Consider the following 22,133-nt stretch of genomic DNA (forward strand, 5'->3'; position numbering starts at 1 on the left):
ATTAACAGACATAAAGCATTCCCAGGCCTACTGATTTTGAAGTAGATCTCTTGCTTTTTTTAGAAATCTACTGATCTACTGGTGAAAATAGAAAATCGATAAAATCTCCTGCTTTTCTCCTTTCGCAGCCCATTTTCAGCGAAACCTTTTCTGAAATGCAATGGGAACGGAAGTTTCCTTCAGTTGATTACAAGCCACTTGAAAGATTTGCGTAGAGTTCGTCTCAGTTCTTATTCACTTAAACAAGCACGCCTATGTACCATAAAACGTCCCAAATTACACACGAGCGCGGTACACACCTACCCAACCACCGACAGTGAACAAAACGACCACTGGCTACACCTTGCAAGCTGAGAATATCTGACAAAATCATCAACAAAGCTGTTAAATCAAGAAAACCTCCTTTGATGTGTTACAGGTTGCCGATCGGCAGTAAAATTTTGTACAGAGTTTTCTCAGACCCTATTTCCTTCAACAAGCACACACATAGATACAGTACCTCAAACGTGCCGAATTATTCTAAAAAGTAGGTATCACTCAGTCGGAAATGCTTTTTCATTAATGTCCAAAATTTGAATTTTCACAACTGAGAGTATGGGAATAATTCACTCTGAAAACGCGGGTGTACAATATAATATCTTCACTCTTTTCTTCGCCCACTCTGGCTCAAAATACAGTTCCTAGCACTCGATCCCATTCTTCAGAAATTAAAATCTCTTGTGTTCTTTCCCATAACTCTTTGTTTGAAATTGTATTTGGCCACCAAATATTTAGGATCCTTCTAGCGATTTACAAAAACTTGGAGACTTAGAGATCTCTACACTTACCTTTCATGTTTCACAACCATATAGAAGAAATGTTTTCACATTACTCTGAAATATTCTGATTTTCGTTCAGGAAATATCATGGGATTTCCATATCGAGTATAGTTGTACGAAATTGTATTCTTCATCTAACATAATTAGGAACATTAAATCCAGATGCTTGAGATGGGCAGGGCATGTAGCACGTATGGGCAAATCCAGAAATGCATATAGAGTGTTAGTTGGATGGCCAGAGGGAAGAAGACCTTTGCGGACCCCGAGTCGTAGCTAGGAGGATAATATTAAAATGGACTTGAGGGAGGTGGGATATAATTGTAGAGATTGGATTAATCTTGCTCAGGATAGGGACCGATGGTGGGCTTATGTGAGGACGGTAATGAACCTCCGGGTTCCTAAATCCATTTTTAAATAAGTGAGTACATATTGTCATTTGTTTTTGTTCATGGGTTGTTTTCAACAAATATTCTCTAGAAATAATATGCCAAAGACCTTATTTTAATTTCTGTATTCCAAATTCATTGGTCTTCAATTACTAATACCGTAAAGCGGGGTGACTTTGAATGCCGAGGTGACTTTGAACAGTAATTTAGCGTCTTTCTAAATTAAATGCTGTACCCTATTGCGAAAGAACTGAACTAGTTTATTGGCAACTTAAACAGTTTTATCGCAATTGGGTACAGCATTAAATTTAGAAAGGCGCTAAATTACTGTTCAAAGTCACCTCGGCGTTCAAAGTCACCCCGCTTTACGGTATACCTTAAGTGGTGAAAACCTTTTTTTTGATGTCTGTATTTATGTGAATAACAGCTACTCGTAACAATTTCAATTCCACACGCTCTGAGATTCTCTTCCAGATGACGTCACAGTGTGCGCGGAATGCTGGGAAATAATATAATAATAACGGAAGTGCGCACAATGTGCAGGATGATATACTATTTTAGCTTTCGCTGCTGCAGATCTTGGTCATTGAAACTAATTAATGCTGGGAAATAATCGGGAATGGATACGCTTCCGAGTCCTCCTTGGTTGGGGAAAGTGGGCGGGCTTAGACTTGCGGCTCACGACAGGAAGAACTTGGCTGTGAGATCAAACTGCGCATGCGCAGACTTGGTTAAAAAATCTATTCTAACCAGACCTAACCTTCGGTAATTTGCTAGGAGACATCGTTGCATATAGACCACTTTTACACTAAACCTAAAATTTGTTTTTGCAAGATATACTAAAACCTTAAACTGTCCACACCTGTGGAATAACGTCTAGCGCGTCTGGCCGCGAAACCAGGTGGCCCGGGTTCGATTCCCGGTCGGGGCAAGTTACCTGGTTGAGATTTTTCCGGGGTTTTCCCGCAACCCAATACGAGCAAATGCTGGGTAACTTTCGGTGCTGGACCCCGGACTCATTTCACCGTCATTATCACCTTCATATCATTCAGACGCTAAATAACCTGAGATGTTGATAGAGTGTCGTAAAATAACCTACTAAAAAAACCCTAACCTAACCTTTTCCTTACTCTGTTAGTGTTTTAGTATACGTTGTATACATTAAGGTTAGGTTTAGTGTAAAAGTGGTCTATATGCAGCGACGTCTCCTAGCAAATTACCTAACCTTCTTATGTGCAAAATATGTAACCGGAGTACGAAGGGAACTTCTTGATTTGACTTGGAATGTGAATGCGAAAATAAATCCAGATAAGGATCACGCTGGCATTGCATGAGAAGCCCGCACATGCGTAATTCGATCTCAGAGCCAAGATCTTCCTGTCGCGAGCCCCCCTGACATACGGAGTTAATCTTCTCAAAAGAATATTGGACAAAATTTTGTATGACGTCAACAACAGTGATATTCCTCGAAAGTTACTATAGTTAGTCTTGACCCCCTTCTCAAAAATAGGTACAATTATGGACTCCTTCCATTGTTCTGGTACAATTTCCTTTTCCCAAATAGCAAGTACAAGTTTATAAATTTCGCTAGATAATGCGCTTCTACCCTTCTTGTATTAATTCTGCTGGAATTTGATCATACTTGGAGACTTGTACTTTTTCAGATTTTCTATCGCAATTTCGACTTCTGAAAGTGTGGGTTCAGGTATAAATGGCTCAGCAGTTTGTATTTGAATTTCGTCCTGATCATTTCTATTTGACCCATGTATATTTAGTAGTTGCCCAAAATAGTTTTTCCATCTGTTCAGGATTGAATAAGAATCTGCAAGCAAGTCACCATTCTCATCCTTGATCACGTTTACCCTTGCCTGATATCCGTTCTTAAATTCCTTTATACCCTCATGTAAGTCTCGAATGTTTTCATTCTTACTATATATTTCTACCTCTTCCTTCAAGTAACCTCTCTTTTTATTCCTAAGTGTACGTCTTGCTTCCCATCTTTCATTGAAATATTTATCTATATTCTCCTCAACTGGATCCTGTAAGAATTTCAATTTCGTCTGTTTCCTTCTTTCTACTACCATGCAACAATCTTCATCAAACCACGGTTTCTTTTTCTTAGTTTCATAATAACCTATGCTCTGCTCAGTTGCAATTTTGATACTATATCTGATATTTTCCCCACATGCTATTAACATCTAACTCTTTCTCAGCTTCGTCACTACACTTAAATTATTGCCAAGCACCATTTTTATACTACTTCCGCTCCCGTTAATTTAAGAAAAATTTACTAGTTTATGAATCATCTTCTTGTACAAAATATGATAGAACAGATGTGACTAAGTGAAGTAAATTCCACCTCCCACATTTACTGACGAATACATCACTGTTTACTCACCTTTCCCAAATGTAAACCCACACAAATGCATTATGTTTTTAACGAAATAAAATCAAACAAAAATGGTATGAAATATGTTTATTTTTAAAGCCTTAACAGGAACAAAGGTAACTTAAATAAATGTAATGAAATAATCTAATAAATTTCTTATGTGCAGCTTTGTAGGACTCTCAACAGATTTGAGCACTGACTACAAAATATTTTAAAATAACAATAATGGAGATATTCTTCAATACAACTACTGGAGCTTTCATAATATAGCCTACTAAGTCTAAAAATCCAGGTACTTAATAAATGACAGTGTTTCTCTGAAACCAGGCTCTCATTTTAATAAACAGGCGATAAATAATTAAGTCCCAGAGTGAGAAGTAATTTCTAGGTAATTTATACATGAGTTCAGAGAAAAGAAAATGGAATGAATTTGTAAAGAACTCGATAACATTTCCAATAACAGAGTTTAAAATGAATGAATATAGGAAAAAATTATTGTGGCCAAAGTCACACCATGGACTGGCTGATGGTGTGGTTACTATACCACTAGACTTTGGAGAAAGAAATGAGTATAGGTATAAATAACTTTAATACTGGATTTTGTAATTACATTAAAAGTCATGTAAAAATTTTTACATTATTTGTAATGGATGAAAGGTTAAATGCTACATGAATATCGTATGATTGAGAGAGTGTGTTATTTTACCTTAATAAGGACGGGATAGCTAATTTATAAATAAATATAAATATTTGTTCTTATATGTACACATAGTCCTTTATTGTTTAAAGGGTCCTGTAAACAGAGATAAAATTCAGAAATTTAACACATTTCAATACTCTTAGGAAAGTTCTTATGAATAGAGAGAAATCTGCGCACCTGTGTTTTGTTTTGAAGCAAATATTGACAAGAATATTATCCAGAATCCTCCCAAGTACAAATACAATGCCTGTATCTTCCCCAAAACATATTACTCTCCTATATTTATGTGAAAATTTATCGCAATATCGTACAGACAAACAGGTACGGTAATACTTTTTTTTAACTAAATATGTAATTAAAGCTAGTGATGTATAGAGTGTCACATATTATTTCCTGAAGGCACGGGAATTATGCAAACAGTAGCAACTATGTATGACCCCCTATATGTGTAGATGTACAAACAAGTACAAGAAGAAAAGAAGTAAATGTGAGAGAAAAATGTAAAAAAGAGGGAGAGAGAAAATGTAGCAGCAGGACATTACTTTAAGGAGGAAGACAGGTGAAATTTTGGTCATTTTCAGTCAAAAATCGCATTTTCGTTTTCTTATGAAAAATGAATCCGCAATCTATTATTATATGTTGAGCACGGAGTTTTTTAAGCAATTTTTATTACTGCTCAAATCTGCACCAAAATTACGGAATGAAATTATTACTATATTATTATTATTGTTATTGTTGAACTTGCGGATGATATGTCAGAGTCTGACGTCAAACTTCGGAAGTACAGTAATAGAAGCAACAATCGACGACGATCGTTAAACTTGAGCTGGGTAGTGGGTATAACTGTTATTTAAAATCGAGCAGATAGCGAGTGCAGTCAGAGATGTTTCTTCTCTTATTGACAGCAAGTCTTTTTCCTGAGCAAGTGAAGTGTATTTATTCATGGACTGGTAAGTAGACGGAATTATATTTGTCAAATGTAACAAATAATAAATAATAATAATAAATGTTTATTTGTCGGCCATTTCTTTCCCACAATGAATAACCTCTCCAGTTCAAAGTGTTATTAAATAAAATAGTCTTCTACTGGTCTACAACTACTACTACTACTGTTACATAAATACCGTTGGCACAGTTTCGCATGTGATCAGTAACCAAACAATCTCTATGTTACTGATAACAGGGACTTAACCACCATATTCGTGGAAGTGAAAGGCAGCCTCATCAATTTCTTAAGTGACCGTTTAAATCTAGATCAGTGGTCGTCAGCACTCGCTGAAATGAGTAAAGGGTAACGAGTGCAAAGTAATATGAGCCGTTCAGAGCAAAAGTGGTGTAAGTCAAAATTGGGTAATGAGGTTTAAAGTAAAAATTCTGTAAAATACAGCGCAAAGTAGCAATTAATATGTCCTCCTTGCTAACCACTGACTACTAATAGTTTAAATAAATTTAATATTAATTGCTTCTTTGCGTTGTATTTTACAGAATGTTTACTTTAACCCTCATTACCCATTTTTGACTTACACCACTTCTGCTCTGAATGGCTCATATGCTCCGTCATGCAGAAGGGAGAGGTAGAAAGCATACTTGCCAGCAGCCATGGATCCACGCCAATGCAATGTCTTATGCACAGGTACGAGACAATAGCCCAAGGGTGCAGTGTGCTGATGACCGCTGATCTAGATGAAAGGATGATTGACATTGTGATGCCATTTTGCGATCTGTCCAAGGATGCAGATATAAAGTCTGTATTTAATACTATTGGCAGTGATCTCGATCTATCAGAAATATACCTTGAGTATCAGGATCTTAAGAGTTTGCCAAATATAGACATTCTCCACGACAAAACACATGCAGAAAAAGTGAAATATTTTGCCTCTTCAGCAAATTACAAAAATCTAGCAATTCTTTTGCTCGTATCCTTGTGGCTAAGCCTCACAGTGCTGATGTGGAGCGACTCGTGAGCTCAGATACTCCTTGAAGAGCACGAAACGTACCAGAATCTGACTCTGAAAGTGTGAATGACGTACCCGCGATCGTCCGAAGCTGTCACAACAAGAGCACTTCACTGGCATATTCAGCCGTGCCGAGGAACGTCAAGGAGACAGTACACAGGAGGATAATACCACAAAAACAAAGAAAAAGACATTCTAAGGTACTGCTGACTGTTATGAATATTTTAGGCAGTTTCAAGCTTTAATAATAAAGAAACAGCATGCAATTTAGCAACAGAAGATTAATGCTTTCTTCATTCAGCCTACTAGTTCACAGCAACCTTCTACCAATAAATAAGTGCTTGCATATTTTTTGGACCATCAGTGACTAAAAGAAAGTTGTTTTTTAATCACGAATACGGTCTGTAAAGTGTTTATTACTGTACTGTATTTATAATCGGACCCTAATACTGTATAGTGTTTCATATTAAAATAGTAATACATTGTTCTGTATTGTAGTGTTAAAATTTCAGTATTGTATTATAAAATATTAACCTTTAAATAATTTGCGATTTAACGGACTTCCGGACTTAATGGACACCCCTTAGCCCCTAGTAGTCCGTTAAATCGAAGGTCTACTGTATATGGCTGACATAGCATGGGATTTGGCTTCTGGACAAAAGGTCGAGCATCAGCCAGTAAAATGCTGTCTACAACAACTGAAATGGGTTATTAAACGTACCTTACTCTCTTTCTGGAGACAGTTAGAATTTTTGTATATTTACAATTTTCTTGTATATTTTTCTAGCAATAAACGTATTATTATTATTATTATTATTATTATTATTATTATTATTATTATTACTAGCTGTTAAAAGTGTCATTCTTATGCTGTATACAAGGTTCATATCACGAGAATATATCACTCACTCACCTAAGCTCAACTGAAATTTTTTTTTCATATATATTATTTAATGTACCGAAGTACATATGATATTTCCATGCAGACATTCTGCGTCATCATACAATGAAAGAGTAATGGAACGGAGAAAAATTCTCTCCGGCGCTGGGATTTGAACCCGGGTTTTCAGCTCTACGTGCTGATGCTTTATCCACTAAGCCACACCGGATACCACCCCGGCGTCGGACAGAATCGTCTCAGTTTTAAGTTCCAACTCTTGGGTTCCCTCTAGTGGCCGCCCTCTGCACTACGTCATAGATGTCTATGAACGAAGGACTGAAGTCCACACATGTTCCATTACTCTTTCATCGTATGATGACGCAGAATATCTGCATGGAAATATCATATGTACTTCGGTACATTAAATAATATATATATGATATGCGTAAATCACTTGTGATTTAAGACGGCGCTTATTCCGTCGGATCCCGGCCAACTAGTCACTCATAACGAGTGCACCTCAGCACATGTGTGGACTTCAGTCCTTCGTTCATAGACATCTATGACGTAGTGCAGAGGGCAGCCACTAGAGGGAACCCAAGTGTTGGAAATTAAATCTGAGATGATTCTATCCGACGCCGGGGTGGTATCCGGTGTGGCTTTGTGGATAAAGCATCAGCACGTAGAGCTGAAAACCCGGGTTCAAATCCCAGCACCGGAGAGAATTTTTCTCCGTTCCATTACTCTTTCGTTTTTTTTTCATGCTCAATATAACCTGCAATTCCTCTAATACAGGCCTGCACAAGGTTTGCACTCTCGGAGTTGGCTCACAACTCGAGAGCGGAATGCAGATATTGGCTGCACTCCATATAAGGGTAGACTGGAAGAAGGGGTGATCTCGTACAAAATGTACACAAAAGTACTTGTGCGAGTGTTCATGAAATGAATTCCCATTCAGTGTTTACAAAACTATCTTGGACTATTAAAGAAATATTTATTTTACAGAAATAATAGAAACTCTATAGCGACTTAAATACACAACATCATTTTGTTATATTTTTATTTATCAGTACATCAAAACGGGGTTTTATGCTGTTGGCAGCTGAAAGGAACAGTAGCCTACTGATAGTAATGAAACATCAGTTACAGATGTTCGATGCCTGCCTTTATTAAAGTTGATAATAGAAAACAGTTGCTCACGAACATAAATGTTGAGCCAAACATAGCAATCATTTTCACAGCCAGCTTGTGTAGTCGTGAATATTATTGCTGAGGCTTAGTCTTGTAAAACTCAACTGACTAGTAGTATTGTTCAAACAGTCTTTAGCTCTTAGGCCACATTGAAAATCAATAAGTAAATCGTATGACACTGTTTCAACTGGTGTTGAAGGAATTTATTATGATAACTTTAAACTTCTTTCCAATTAAGACAAGATCTTGGAACCTAAAATTAAATTCATTTTGAATTTCAATTAACATTTGCACATAATTGTTTAACATGGCTTCATCACAAGCAGTTTCTATCATTTGAAAGTGAGCCATATTACTTTCCCGAAACTGACTTACGAAAATTGTAAGTTTACCACTGAAATCCCGTAATTTATTCATCAACAATGACCTGGCCGTTTCCCTGAAGAGAGATATTTAAATTGTTGAAGATTAATAAATTGTAACGTACTCTACCTCATGTAACAATGCAACTTTCAACTCTTGAATCTTTTTACTGTGATCTTCACCAACAAAACCATTGTATCTCTGTATGTGGACTAGTAACGACGCATTATATTATGTTTTCCTCTTTCTTTCAAACTTTTGTGACAGATAAGTATTGACTCCAGCTCCCGTAAAAAATAAGCATTTTCCCAAGCAATATTGAAAGAATTTGCCTGATGATCACTTTTCCGTCTTTTTGATTTCTCCATTACAGTATATAGTCGTAGGTAGGCAAAATGAAATAGCTACTGATAATACACACTACACCAGATAGCTGCATGGACTATCCTCTACCTATAGCAGTCCTACGTCATTCCGAAGTATCTTTCCGGTGAGCTGTTAGACAGCTCTCCCGCTCCAAAGGAGAGGCTGCCTCAATGAGCGCCGTTTGTGCAGGCCTGCTCTAATATGTGCGGATTTATGCAAAACACTTTGTCTTTCCTCCGTTAAAACTGTTCGTGTTTTTCTCCATAAAAGTTTGTTTAAAAAGTTCTGAAACTTACCCAATGCAGTGCCTATTCAAGAAGTGATGAAAGACTAGTGATGAAATTTGAACCACAGGTTCAGTGTTGGACACAAAACATTCCCGAACATTAACAGTTTTAACAGAGGAAAGAAAGTGTTTCCCATGAATCAACACAAACATTAGAGAAACTCCAGACTAATAATGAGCATGAAATAAGAATAATTTCAGATGATGAGCTTAGACCAGGGATGCAAAACTGTGCTACAATTGAAGCACGTGTTATAAGGCGGAACACGTAACTCATCCCTTCCCTTCAGCTCTCACGTCATTGTACGGTAAGGGGAGAAGAGAAGAGAAGAGAGAACAGTGTGTTTGCCAAATGTCACACAAACATCACTGAAGACTCTGGCCTTGTGGATGGGGCGAACGAACTCTTTCCCAATATTTCCACCCCTCTCTTCCCCAGTTCTGCAATCCTGGCTTAGACGAATAAGTGACAGTATATTCTCGCGATATTAAGCTTGTGTACGAGCAGAAGGACGACAGTTTCAACTGTAAGGTAGGTTTCATGATTCATTTTTGCTTCTGCCATTGTAGGCAGCATTTTATCGGTTGATGTTCGACCTTTTGCCCAGAAGCCAGATCCCATTTATGGCAGCCATATATGTTAGGGACCCTGTATTAGGCCATGTGACCTGTTACTGCTATATTTAATTCTTTTAACGATCTTCCTAGACTTCGACCATTAGGATAATATTTAGTTCCTTTTTTTTTTTTTTAAATTGTTTGATTCTTCTCAAAATATGTATGTTATTTAGTGTTCTCTGCCCTCACTCCAAAATTACATACAGTTAATTCCTTTACTGGCATTCTTACTGAGCTGTGAGGTTCATGGTTGATGTGTGGCAGGTAGTGTGCACTAGATTTTCCCAGCATCTTGTTTTAAGCTCGGCAAAAGAGACAATGCTTTGGTTTTCCTTATCAGTAATTGCACCGTACAAGGGATGGAATTCTGCTGGCACTTTTCATTGTCAATCTCAGTCAGCTGTCTGAACTGTATTGAGAAATGCGTATTTTTAACCAGGGCTACACAGTACTGCAACACATTTTTCTCACAGGCATATCTTCAAACGTTCGTTTTATTAGAACATGCTTTAGAGCAGGTCTGCACAAGGTTTGCACTCTCCGAGCCGGCTCACAGCTCATGAGCGGAATGCAGATATTAGCTGCGCTCTGTATAAGGGTTGACTGGAAGAAGGGGTGATCTCGTACAAAATATACACAAAAGGAAGTACTATTACGTGTGATTATGAAATTAATTCCCGTTCAGTGTTTGCAAAACTATCTTGGACTATTACTAATTAATGAAGAAATATTTATTTTACAGAAATAATAGAAATTCTATAGCTACTTAATGTACAATATCAGTTGTTATATTTTTATTTATCAGTACATCAAAACGAGGTTTTATGCTGTTGGCAGCTGAAAGGAACAGTAGCCTACTGATCGTAATGAAACATTAGTTTTACAGATGTTCGATGTCTGCCTTTATTAAAGTTCATTATAGAAAACAGTTGCTCACAAATATAAATGTTGAGCCAAACATAGCAATCATTTTCACAGCCAGCCTGTGTAGTCGTGGATATTTTTGCTATAGTTCAGTCTTGTAAAACTCATCCAGGCTAGGAGTATTATTCAAACGATCTTTAGCCCTTAGGTCACATTGAAGATCAATAAGTTCGAGCTGTAAATTGTTAAATGTTATGTTCCATCTTTTAGATTCCTCCATATTGTACTGTAGTAGTAGGTAAGCAATGTGAAACAGTTACTGAGAACAGACCTACACACTGCACTCCACTAGGTAACTGAGTGGTCGTTTTCTTCTCTTCTACCTATATTTAACAAGTCTATGTCATTCTGACGTATCCTCCTCTCTGTTTCAGCGAGCAGTAAACATGGCTCTCCCACTCCGAAGGAGCGCGTGTGCTCGTTGAGAGCTATTTGTGCAGGTATACTTTAGAGTTTAGACAATGTTGTTTCTTATCGAGAATGGAACTTATTTCTCTACACTTATTAAATAATTTAATAACACACTGTTTTGGTGGTTGTGTAGCATCAATGACATTGCCGAAACTTGCGTAAGCAACTTGTATGACTTCTTCAATAGATACGTTCAAATGAAGAAAATGCGTTTCTGTACTGTGTATCTAATCATGGTTAAAATTTCACGTTCCTTAATACAGTTCAGACAACACAGTGAGATTGACAATCCCACGCATTACGTTATTTGTCAGGCTCAAAGTAAACAAGATGCCGGAAAAACCAAATGCACTGCCTGACATACAGCAACCTCACAGCCCAGTTAAAATACTGGTAATTTAGATTTGATTCACTCTGTATTATGTAAGGATGTCTTTATACAGAAATTAGATTCCGTGCTACAGGATCTAATTACAATGCATTATCAAAATTTCACATTCCTAAGATATGTCGGATAACAACATAAAATACTTGGAATATATTTTCACAAGAATATACAGACTTAATACATAAGGAATCAGTATCTGTCCAAATTATTGCTCCTCATAACAAATTTATTAATTATTTCACAAATCAATCTGACATTAAATATTATCTTCTCGAAACATTTTCAAATGTAATTCTTATCCTTACTAAATGCCCTAATTAATGTAAAAGTGTAATATTTTATGGTAAAATAATTTATTTTGTTAATAAATATAATTGTAAGAAATGAAATGAAAAGACCTTAACTGATAAATAGAAAGTACATTATAATGAAAATGTAATAAAAATAACTCATTTAGCTGTCACACATGAATACTCTCTTTAAGTCTCTCTGTAATGCCACACTTCTGATACTAATCGTAGTAGCTCAGATTCAAAACTGATATAAAATGAAATTGTCACAAATTAAATATTTAAAAAGAAAGAAGTATATGTTTAATGGAATAATATAGCAACAGCAGAAAATGTATTAACAAAAGGTGACGAAAATCAGAAGCTTTCAAGAAGTCCAAAATTGCTATGACTACAAATTATACAAATTTTCACTTATATACAAAGTGAACCAGAAGAACAGGCAATTTTAAACCTCGGCTTTTTCCAGCTAAGTTCGGTTGGATTCGACTGTGAACATTCTCGTTGTGTTTAGAAGTGTGTACCATTTAGTTAGGATGGAGAACTGGAGTTGTGCACAACGTGCGTGTGTCATCATGCTTATTAAAAAATTAAGCTATAGTTTCGTGACTACACAGCACTTGTTTCGGCTGCATTACAATATCCGTCGTAATGATCCAGAGCCATCCACACATACTATCAAAACGTGGATGAAAATTTGGTAGAGACAGGTTCTGCTCTAAAGAAGAATGAGAAGTGTGCGAACATCTGAAAATATTGCTGCTGTAGTCTGTTTCTCTTGGGATATGGTGTTCTTGTGTCTGCCGAATGCTGTATAAAGTCTTCAAATTCAGTCTTTCAAAATGAAAATGGTTCAGGCATTACAGGAAGGTAGATATGTATGTGTGCACAGATATCATTGGTTCATTACGACGGAAATTGTAATGCTGGCGAAACAACTGTTGTGCAGTCCCAAAACTATAGTCTTTTTTTTTTAATAAGCATTTATCGTCCACACCTGTGGAGTAACGGTCAGCGCGTCTGGCCGCGAAACCAAGTGGCCCGGGTTCGATTCCCGGTCGGGGCAAGTTGCCTGGTTGAGGTTTTTTCTGGGGTATTACCTCAACCCAATATGAGCAAATGCTGGGTAACTTTCGGTGCTGGACCTTGGACTCATTTCACCAGCATTATCACCTTCATCTCATTCAGATGCTAAATAACCTGAGATGTTGATAAAGCGTCATAAAATAACCTACTAAAAAAATAAAAAAAAACATTTATGACATATACACATTGTGCACAACTCCAATTCTCCATCGTAACTAAATGATATACACTCCTAAAAACAACGATAATGTTCGCAACCGAATCCAACCAAACTTAGCCGGAAAAAGCCAAAGTTTAAAATTGCCTCTTTTTCTGGGCCGCCTTGTAGTATCAGGTACTCAAGAAAGGTTAACATGCTTGCAGATAGTGAGTAAGAAGTAAGGAAGCAACAAACATGATAAGTACAAAATATTTAAGGATGTTATGGGCACATATAATTTTCAAGAGTGTAGAAATGAAATTTCAGTTTGTCTTGGAAATGTGTTGAACATTGAGGTGGGCGAAACCTTATACGAATATGTGATGTGTTGAACATGTTAGAATTTACGTATTACTTATAAAGTACCGGTACCTCGGATGCACAGTAGGTAGCTCATTATGTTACAAAGTTTATTGCTCAGTGAGAAATTGAAGATCAAGAAGTGAGTGGAGATTCTAAAATGTTATGACTAGAATTGGGGGAGGAGGGAGACCTTCAAATTCTCACAAATGTAAATATGAGCACAGACTAAAGTTTGAAGTTTACTTCAACTAGATTATGAACCTACATATGTGATAGTAGAAGATAAATACATGACAGAAAGTAATGATACTTTGTGAAACAATGACCTGCACAATGTTCAAATCAATTCTTAATAACTAACGCAACGTGTATGAAAGAATGAACACATGAAAAAAAAAAGGGGCCAGGATCGAACCCGCAACCTCGAGCACAGAAGGCCAGTGCTATACCGACTACGCTACCCAGGCCAACTGAACACGTGAATGATATAAAATATTTATCTAGTGATATTTCTCATATTATGTGTTCTTAACGTGAAAATCTTATATAGAAGTAATACCTTATGAACGTGATCACTTACAGTGCTTCCAGCTTACAGATTTTTGGTCCCCAACAAAACACTATAAACATCGGCTATCTGCTGCGACAGCCTATTTCTGAACAACCTTAGAATAATATGACAATATTATTTAATACAAGCTTCACATGTGGAGGAAATAACTGGTCATTCAGAGAAACACTGAAAATATATATTCCATTGTGTTCAGAAATACTGCCTTAAAATTATGTTCTCGTAAACATCACAGTCATCAGTACACACTGCAAGAGAAACACTAAAATGACAAATAAAACAGTTAACATAATTAACATTGCATGTCCTAAACTTCGATCCTCTTGCTGGTTGAAAGAATATTGATATCACGCCACTTCGGCCTCAAAGAAGTGTACTCATTAGAAACACAAACTTATTCTACAAGGCACTAGACTTACTGATATAAGTGAAATCCACCCTCAAGTAAGAGAAAATGGGTGTTGTACTTTATAAAAGAAGTCGCCAGAATTTTGTATGGATTTTACATGCGTGTATAATCAAATGGCTATCTTTTCTAATTTACGTATCTCTTTCTCATCTGATTAGTTATAATTTAAGAACAATATAATAAAACATTACATGACTAAACAAGCACATTATATAAGATCTAGTCTTGAGCTATCAGCCATGAATATCTCTTGGTTATTCATAATCTTTTCCACCATCCACATAATATAAATTGAGAACAAATATCCATTTTCAGTTTCAACATACGTAACTACTTAGGTAGGTATAATTTTAATGAGCACTGGTATATAAATATTTCAATACAATGAAGACACGTTCTGTTATGGACACTTCAAATTAAAAAAAAAAAACAAAACAAAACAAATGATTCCATATGTCACAGGGTTCTAATCATTTCCTGCTTCCAAGTTAGCCTTATTTATAAGTAGGGACCTGAATTTTTAGCATCTATTTTCATCAAACATCTATTTTTCTCTATTTTTTTAATTAGCATCTACTTTTTCCCAAATTAGCATCTACTAATTTTTTCCCAAATTAGCATCTATTTTTTTTCGAAAGGAAACTTTATGCATTCTACCTTTAATTTCTCAAAAGATAACATTGTGAACAGTTCAGCATTTCCCTTCTGTCTGAAACAACAGCACCATATCGCAGTCTAGTACATACCATAGACAAATAAATACATACAGTCACGAAGGGAACATGCATCCATGACAGCTGAACTTTAGTTGCTAGCCACTAGAATCGCTACTATCACACAAGCTATTGTTCCTAGTACTCTCAGTTGCTAACCGCTTGGAGCATTGTATCGCGAGAAATGCAAAAAATCACCTCAAGCTTCATGACTGTATGTACTAGACTGTGATAAAACACGTTCACTGTCAACATTGTTTGTTGGTGTCCACAGTACTTCCAAACAACATTTTGAAAATGCTTTATTCTCCAACACGGCAATTGTAGAATTTACATAAAACTGTCTTAGCATCTGAAGCAAATAGTCCATGAATGGAATACTGTTGGGCTCTTTCATGAGCAGTTATAGTTGTTCGCCCATTTTACGAAGGAGCACGTGTCTCACAAATTCAACCAACTCTGCCAATATAACTAGAATAACTACCCAACTCTGCTGCGATCTCAAAAGCAAATGGCAGAGTAAACCGACACAAACATTTTAGCCAAACTCATATCAAATATAGAACTCGATAATCGATATTACGATATGTATATCAATCATCTGACCTTCATTATCAACATATAAAATTGATCGAATCAAGCAGATAATAATTGATAGAGATAATCGATCGACATGTTTTGAGGATTTAAGAAAACTTTTGTGGACTGTAACAATCCACCAGGAACTACAACCTGTAGGGATGATGATGATGATGATGATGATGATGATGATGATGATGAAGAAGAAGAAGAAGAAGAAGAAGAAGGAGTGACTAATTTTTGTATATATATATAATGCGCTTTTTTGCTTGAAAAATAGTATTTTACTGATAAATTGCTATTAAATAGCATTTTTATTGTGATTTAGCAATTTGATAGGAAATTCGCATTTTTCGCATTTTCAATTCTGCTGGGAAAACATGCTAAATCACCTTACAGACGAAGAAAAATGCGAAATTTTCAGGTCCCTATTTATAAGTGGGAAGCAGATTTTTATGTGATAAAAATTTTAGTGATTTAATTCTTATGTGGTAAATAAACAAAAATATTTGCCAGAGCATTAAAAATACTGTACTTAGCCAAAATTAGACTAAAGTACCTTTCTTTTATAAAAATATGTAACTTTGTAACTCGTAATATTCATTAATAATAGCCAAACATTAATTGCTAGTGGTTTCATTGGAACTGCAGTATACAACAAATGTCACCACCAAATTCTCGAATTTAAATGCATGTCGATTGTTTCTGAATAATATCTTCTATTGTGAAAATGTTCGTTCCACGTCACAGGATGCCTACCTTGCTTATTTAAAGTGTGGTAGGTCACAAACACTCACACCATCAATTTCACTTACAACTGCACCCTGCAGAACTTGAGCAATTTTACACATTGTTTTATATCCACCGCTTTTTTTATATGAAATTTCTTTAACATTTGTACTTTTGAACTAGGTATTGGGCTCAGTTTCTCTTCAATGGACTGCACTTGTCTGACTGTTTCACAAAGGAGGTTTGTCCATTTTTCTAGTTTTTTTTATTGTATTGCACAAAAAGCCAAGATTTGTGGATATAAATGCCAAATCAATTTTTAACAATAGCCTTTCAGTAAATCTTGTATCACAATCAATGCTGTGTTTCGTCCAATTTATTTACAACAAATACAAAACTTTAAAATTACTTAGCATAGTATGTTATGGCAATTAGCATGTTTTGTATAGAGCATGAACCACACATAAGATATGTATAATTTCTGAAAAGCTTACTGAAAGAATTTCGGCTGCTTTTGTCATATATGTGCAAATATTATATTCTCTCACATATGTATATACACTCTGTTAATACTGGTAGTAAATTATTTAGGAACAATGTCAATTAAAAATTTTACATTAAAGGAAACATACACGAAAATTAAGTCTTTTTATGTAAAATTTAAATAATTTTTGGAAAATATATAAAAATTAACAACTTTAGGACGCGGAAACAAAAAAAAAATGCATTAAGGCAAAAAGTGTGAATTACATATTTATGATTAAATATTTTCAAATATTTATTTAAATATAAAAAGTTGAAAATGAGTGTTCTTATGTGAAATAAAATTCAGTTTAAACAGTAAGGAAGATATGTCCAAAATTTTTAACTAATTCAGAAGCGCCTATATTCATACAAAAAAAATATTTTTGAAGGAAAGCAAACAGAAAAGTTTCACTGCCCTTCTGGGATCAGGAAGTTAATTTCCACACAAATGTGTTCAGAACATACGAAGAAAAGTATATGTTTTTGATTTAGATGGGGAATTGAAGTGCCTATTTTACAATGGAATATTATGTGAGAATGGCTGATCTCCCAAAATCAGATATATTATATATTTAACAACAGCAAAGACTTAAGCTCTACTTAAGCATTATTTGAGTGCTAAAAGCATCTGTAAATTAACTAGAGAAAAAATATTATTGAGTAAATTTCTACCTGTTCAATATGAACAAGATATTCATTGAAATTTTTAAAAGGATAAAGTCACCAACAACGAAAAGTCATGGTTCTAAAAAGTTTCAGGAATTAACAATTACTTTCATGTAATTTGCAGATATGATCTCCGAACTTCTGTCATATAAAAATGTTTTATCCAATGCCAAGGATGTCATATAAAATATTTTACTCTGAAATAATAACAATAATAAGTTACTTAGCAGTAAGTAAGAAATTTTGTTATTCACCAGATTCTCGACACTTTCAATTCCACGACTTCTCTTATAGTAACTAAAAAAAAATCTAGATGCAAACTGTTATCAATGGAAGCCTTCTTTATGGAAAATTAAGTCAATTGCTTTGGACACGTTTTCTACTGTATATTTCGGTGCACGCAGCTTCTCTTCAACAGGAAGGAAGTCACGAGGTGAGTGATCCAACATTCCATTATGATGGTCCTCTGAGTAAACTCCTGTCTGTAATCAATACAGGTTCCGATGTTACAATTAATTAAATTACTTTACACAAATTTTTACAGAATTATCGGGAAAAACGTAATACGGCGAACGCAAAGCTCCGCCCACATCCCCTTTCCACTTTTCCCCTACAAGCTCACCACACACCCTAGCGGGAAAGAGTGGAAATAGGGGTTTAGAGTGGGGTGACATCTAGTGTAGGAAAGTGGAACAAAAAGAGTAACGACATCTACGAAGCAAAAGAGGAACTTCGTCCTGTCAGTCTCTCTCTCTCCTCTGTTCCTTGCTTCATGTCTCTCTCTTTTTTATTTTCTTAAGACTTCGCAGGAGGGGAGATTCGATCCGAGAAAGTTCGTAACTAAACCTAAACGCACGCTTTTTGTTCACGCTTTAGACCTCTCGGCTACCGAAGCGAGTTGGCGGTAGAAGGGAAAATGAATCTATTTATGTTTAAGGTAACTGCCATAACGTATTGTAGAAGGGGACAATGACCGAATAGTGTGGGTAGAAACTGGTGGGCTTGTGAATGTCGCTTGGTAGGGGTTGACTACGGGGATGGCATAAGTGTTAACGCGCGCTGGTGTAGCTTCATTGTGTCCGTGTCCAACTTTGTGTACAGACGTAACCACGTGTAGTGATGATCCATACCGAAGACGTGTACTTCTTCCTGAAAATGTCCAGGGAGAATTTGAAGGCGGATACGGTAAGGTACTGTGAGGAGCATGGATTACTTGCTAGTCATTACGAGTGTCCAATTTGTGGGAAAAAAAAAGACTATTATGTTACTTCGAGGACGTGCAAAGTTAACAGGTGAGTGTTGTTTAATGAGAACCACATTACATTGTGTTGTGTTGTGTCAGTACATGTTGTGGACAGTTGTCTAATGCATATTGCATTGTGGCTGTGGACAGTTGTCTAATGCGTATTGCATTGTGGTTGTGGACAGTTGTCTAATGCGTATTACAATGTGGTAGGCAGTGATCCATCGAAGCGGGACATATAGTAGAGAGAGACAGTAGAGAGAGAGAGAGCATGCGAGCGAGGTGCCGAGCGGCACGGGTGGGGATAACTTCTCCTACTGGCGTTTGCCGTAATACGTTTTTGCCGAATTATCAAGTATACTAAATATGTCATAGACAATTCGTAATATTCATGAACTGGTCACTTCATTTAAATGCTTACTAGAAAAAAATTACTACATGACCTGCAACAGTTATAAAAGACAATGAAGATATTTCTCTTTTCTTTAGTAACAAATCAAAGTAAATTAGTAGATGAAACATGAATTATTGAAGAGAAACTTTAAAACTCCTTTCAAAAGAGGGTAGATAATTTTTTTATGTTCATATTACTCCATCGCCACATTACTTGCTATTCAACATGTCCTTTAAAAGAAGTTATGAATTGATTAGAACTTCATACAGTAGAGTCCTAATTATCCAGACTATATGGGCCGAGGGCAATCTGAATAATAAAATGGTGAGAGTGCTAAATGGTTTTTGATCCTGTAATCTTAAAGGGACAAAGGTCGGACCCAGTAATGTAGAAAATGTTACACATGTACACAATAAACGAGTTTTCATTCATAATACAGTATGTAATCGACTTTAAAGAACTTTATTATTGTTCAGTACAATATACTGCATACTTACACTACTGTAATTAAGAAAAGAGTGATCCAGATAAAGGTACGGTCACACGTCGCTACTTTTGCAGCACTACTTTTATACTGCAGCTGCAAAAGTTGCGTGTCGTGTTCACACGTAAGCCAAAAGTGGCGCGCTGCACGCTACTTTTCATGCTGCGCAACCCGAGTGCTGCAAAAGTTGCAACTGGAGGTTGCGAGTCTGTTCGCAAGCAAGGTGCTACTTTTGCAGCCGCAGTCAGGCTGCAGGTTCCCATCTCCGTGTTGACTTCTCAATATACATTTTGTGGTTATGTTCGCATTATTAAGAAACTCATGCAAAAGCTTCCTTATGTATTATTTGCTTTTCTGTAGTATCTAGTATTCAGAAATTGACATTATTTTTACTATAAAGCTTTCAAAAACGCCTATATACTTAAATGATAACCAAAAGTATATTCACGTAATCAATATTGGCAACCCTCCTGTTTGGAACTACGCTACGGAAAATTTAAAAAATTAATTATATCGTCACCAATTATGCTCAGACTGTGTTGTGTATTTAATAACTGTTACAAATAATTTATTTTCATCACATTTAACATTAAAATATATCCAAACAATAAAAGTATCATAGACACATTTGGGTGATAACACTGGTTGCAACCGCAGCAAAAGTTTCAACAAAACCGATATCAAAAATGCTGCGGCTGCAACCCTGAGAACCCTGTTCACACATCGCTACTTTTAAGCTGCGCGCAGCATGGAAAAGTAGCGGGCAGCAGGTTCGGCAGCCGCTACTTTTCGGGTTGCACTGTTGTTCACACGTCGCAGTACAAGATTTGCGCAGTTTTTTGTACTGCAGCGCTGCAAAAGTAGCGACGTGTCATCGTACCTTAACATGGAAGGCCGGATAATCGGGACTCTACTATGTTGGGATTATTTAAACTAACACTTCTATAGAAGTAATGCTATGCTTATTTGGAAATTAAATATAATTTAGTCTATCAATTTAGCATAAAAAATATTATTGAGAATTGAATAATTATGATTCTAAACTTAAACAATTGAAGTGCGGAAAACAATATTATTATCAAGGAACTAAACAAATATTTGTGAGGTTATGACTCAACATAATATAATTATGTATTCTGAACACAGGAAATTTAACAGCAAAAAACAGTGAGTAGCTATAATTTTTTTTAGTAGTGACATATCCTCAGTGCTTACACCATCACTTTGTGACATTTCCCCATATTTAAATTACATTGTACAGAATGTAGTTTTGCCCTGAAAAACCAGAAAGTATTAAGAGTATGAATTATGGGAGAGGGGAAGAAAAAATCTTTTAACGAAAACACTTTAAACATTTAAAGCTTTTGTTCTTTGTATGTAACGAAAATAAGAATGGTTTCTTGTTGCTAATACATATCATTCATTTTTAAATTTATGTAGTAAATAAATTCGCAATTTTATTTGAAATTGTTTAAAATCATCTGCAAACTATTTGTTCGCAAATTTACAATGTACATGAAGTACAGTCATCACAAGCAAAATTTCTTTTGTGCTGATTGGTATGAGTGTTTCTTGGTTTTGCTATACAACAGTAAGTGTTTTTTATGAATTTAAATACTATTATAGTCACAATCATGCCATGGTATGAAAGAAAAATTTCACAATCTCGAGCGGGAATCGAACCTGCGACTTCCTGTTCTCCGGTCAGGCGCTCTACCACTGAGCTATCGAGTTCGTCTCACGCCAAAGGCTTGGAATTATCCTTTCATACTGGCGACTCTGTTATAGAGTACTGTCCATAGCGTCTGATCTAGTCAGCACTGCTTATGGCTTGAATGAAACTTTACAAATGTAATCTTCATCTTACGATATTTGGTGACGTATATACGTCCGTTGATGTGACATATTAATGAATTTAAATACTATTATAGTCACAATCATGCCATGGTATGAAAGAAAAATTTCACAACCTCGAGCGGGAATCGAACCTGCGACTTCCTGTTCTCCGGTCAGGCGCTCTACCACTGAGCTATCGAGTTCGTCTCACGCCAAAGGCTTGGAATTATCCTTTCATACTGGCGACTCTGTTATAGAGTACTGTCCATAGCGTCTGATCTAGTCAGCACTGCTTATGGCTTGAAAGAAACTTTACAAATGTAATCTTCATCTTACGATGTTTGGTGACGTATACACGTCCGTTGATGTGACATATTATTGAATTTAAATACTATTATAGTCACAATCATGCCATGGTATGAAAGAAAAAT

General features: G+C 36.0%; 1 protein-coding gene across 1 annotated transcript in view; it reads right to left on the reverse strand.

Moving 5' to 3' along the window:
* Positions 1-3,663: 3,663 nt before the first annotated feature.
* The window catches only part of LOC138707477 (haloacid dehalogenase-like hydrolase domain-containing 5), a 42,619-nt gene continuing 24,149 nt past the window's right edge, over positions 3,664-22,133 (reverse strand). The window contains exon 7 of the mRNA XM_069836962.1: positions 3,664-18,227. Coding sequence (XP_069693063.1) covers positions 18,072-18,227 — 156 coding nt within the window. The 3' untranslated portion in view covers positions 3,664-18,071. The remainder of the gene's footprint in view (positions 18,228-22,133) is intronic.

The sequence above is a fragment of the Periplaneta americana genome, chromosome 10 (genome assembly GCF_040183065.1).
Source record: "Periplaneta americana isolate PAMFEO1 chromosome 10, P.americana_PAMFEO1_priV1, whole genome shotgun sequence".
In the NCBI taxonomy this organism is placed as follows: Eukaryota; Metazoa; Arthropoda; class Insecta; order Blattodea; family Blattidae; genus Periplaneta; species Periplaneta americana.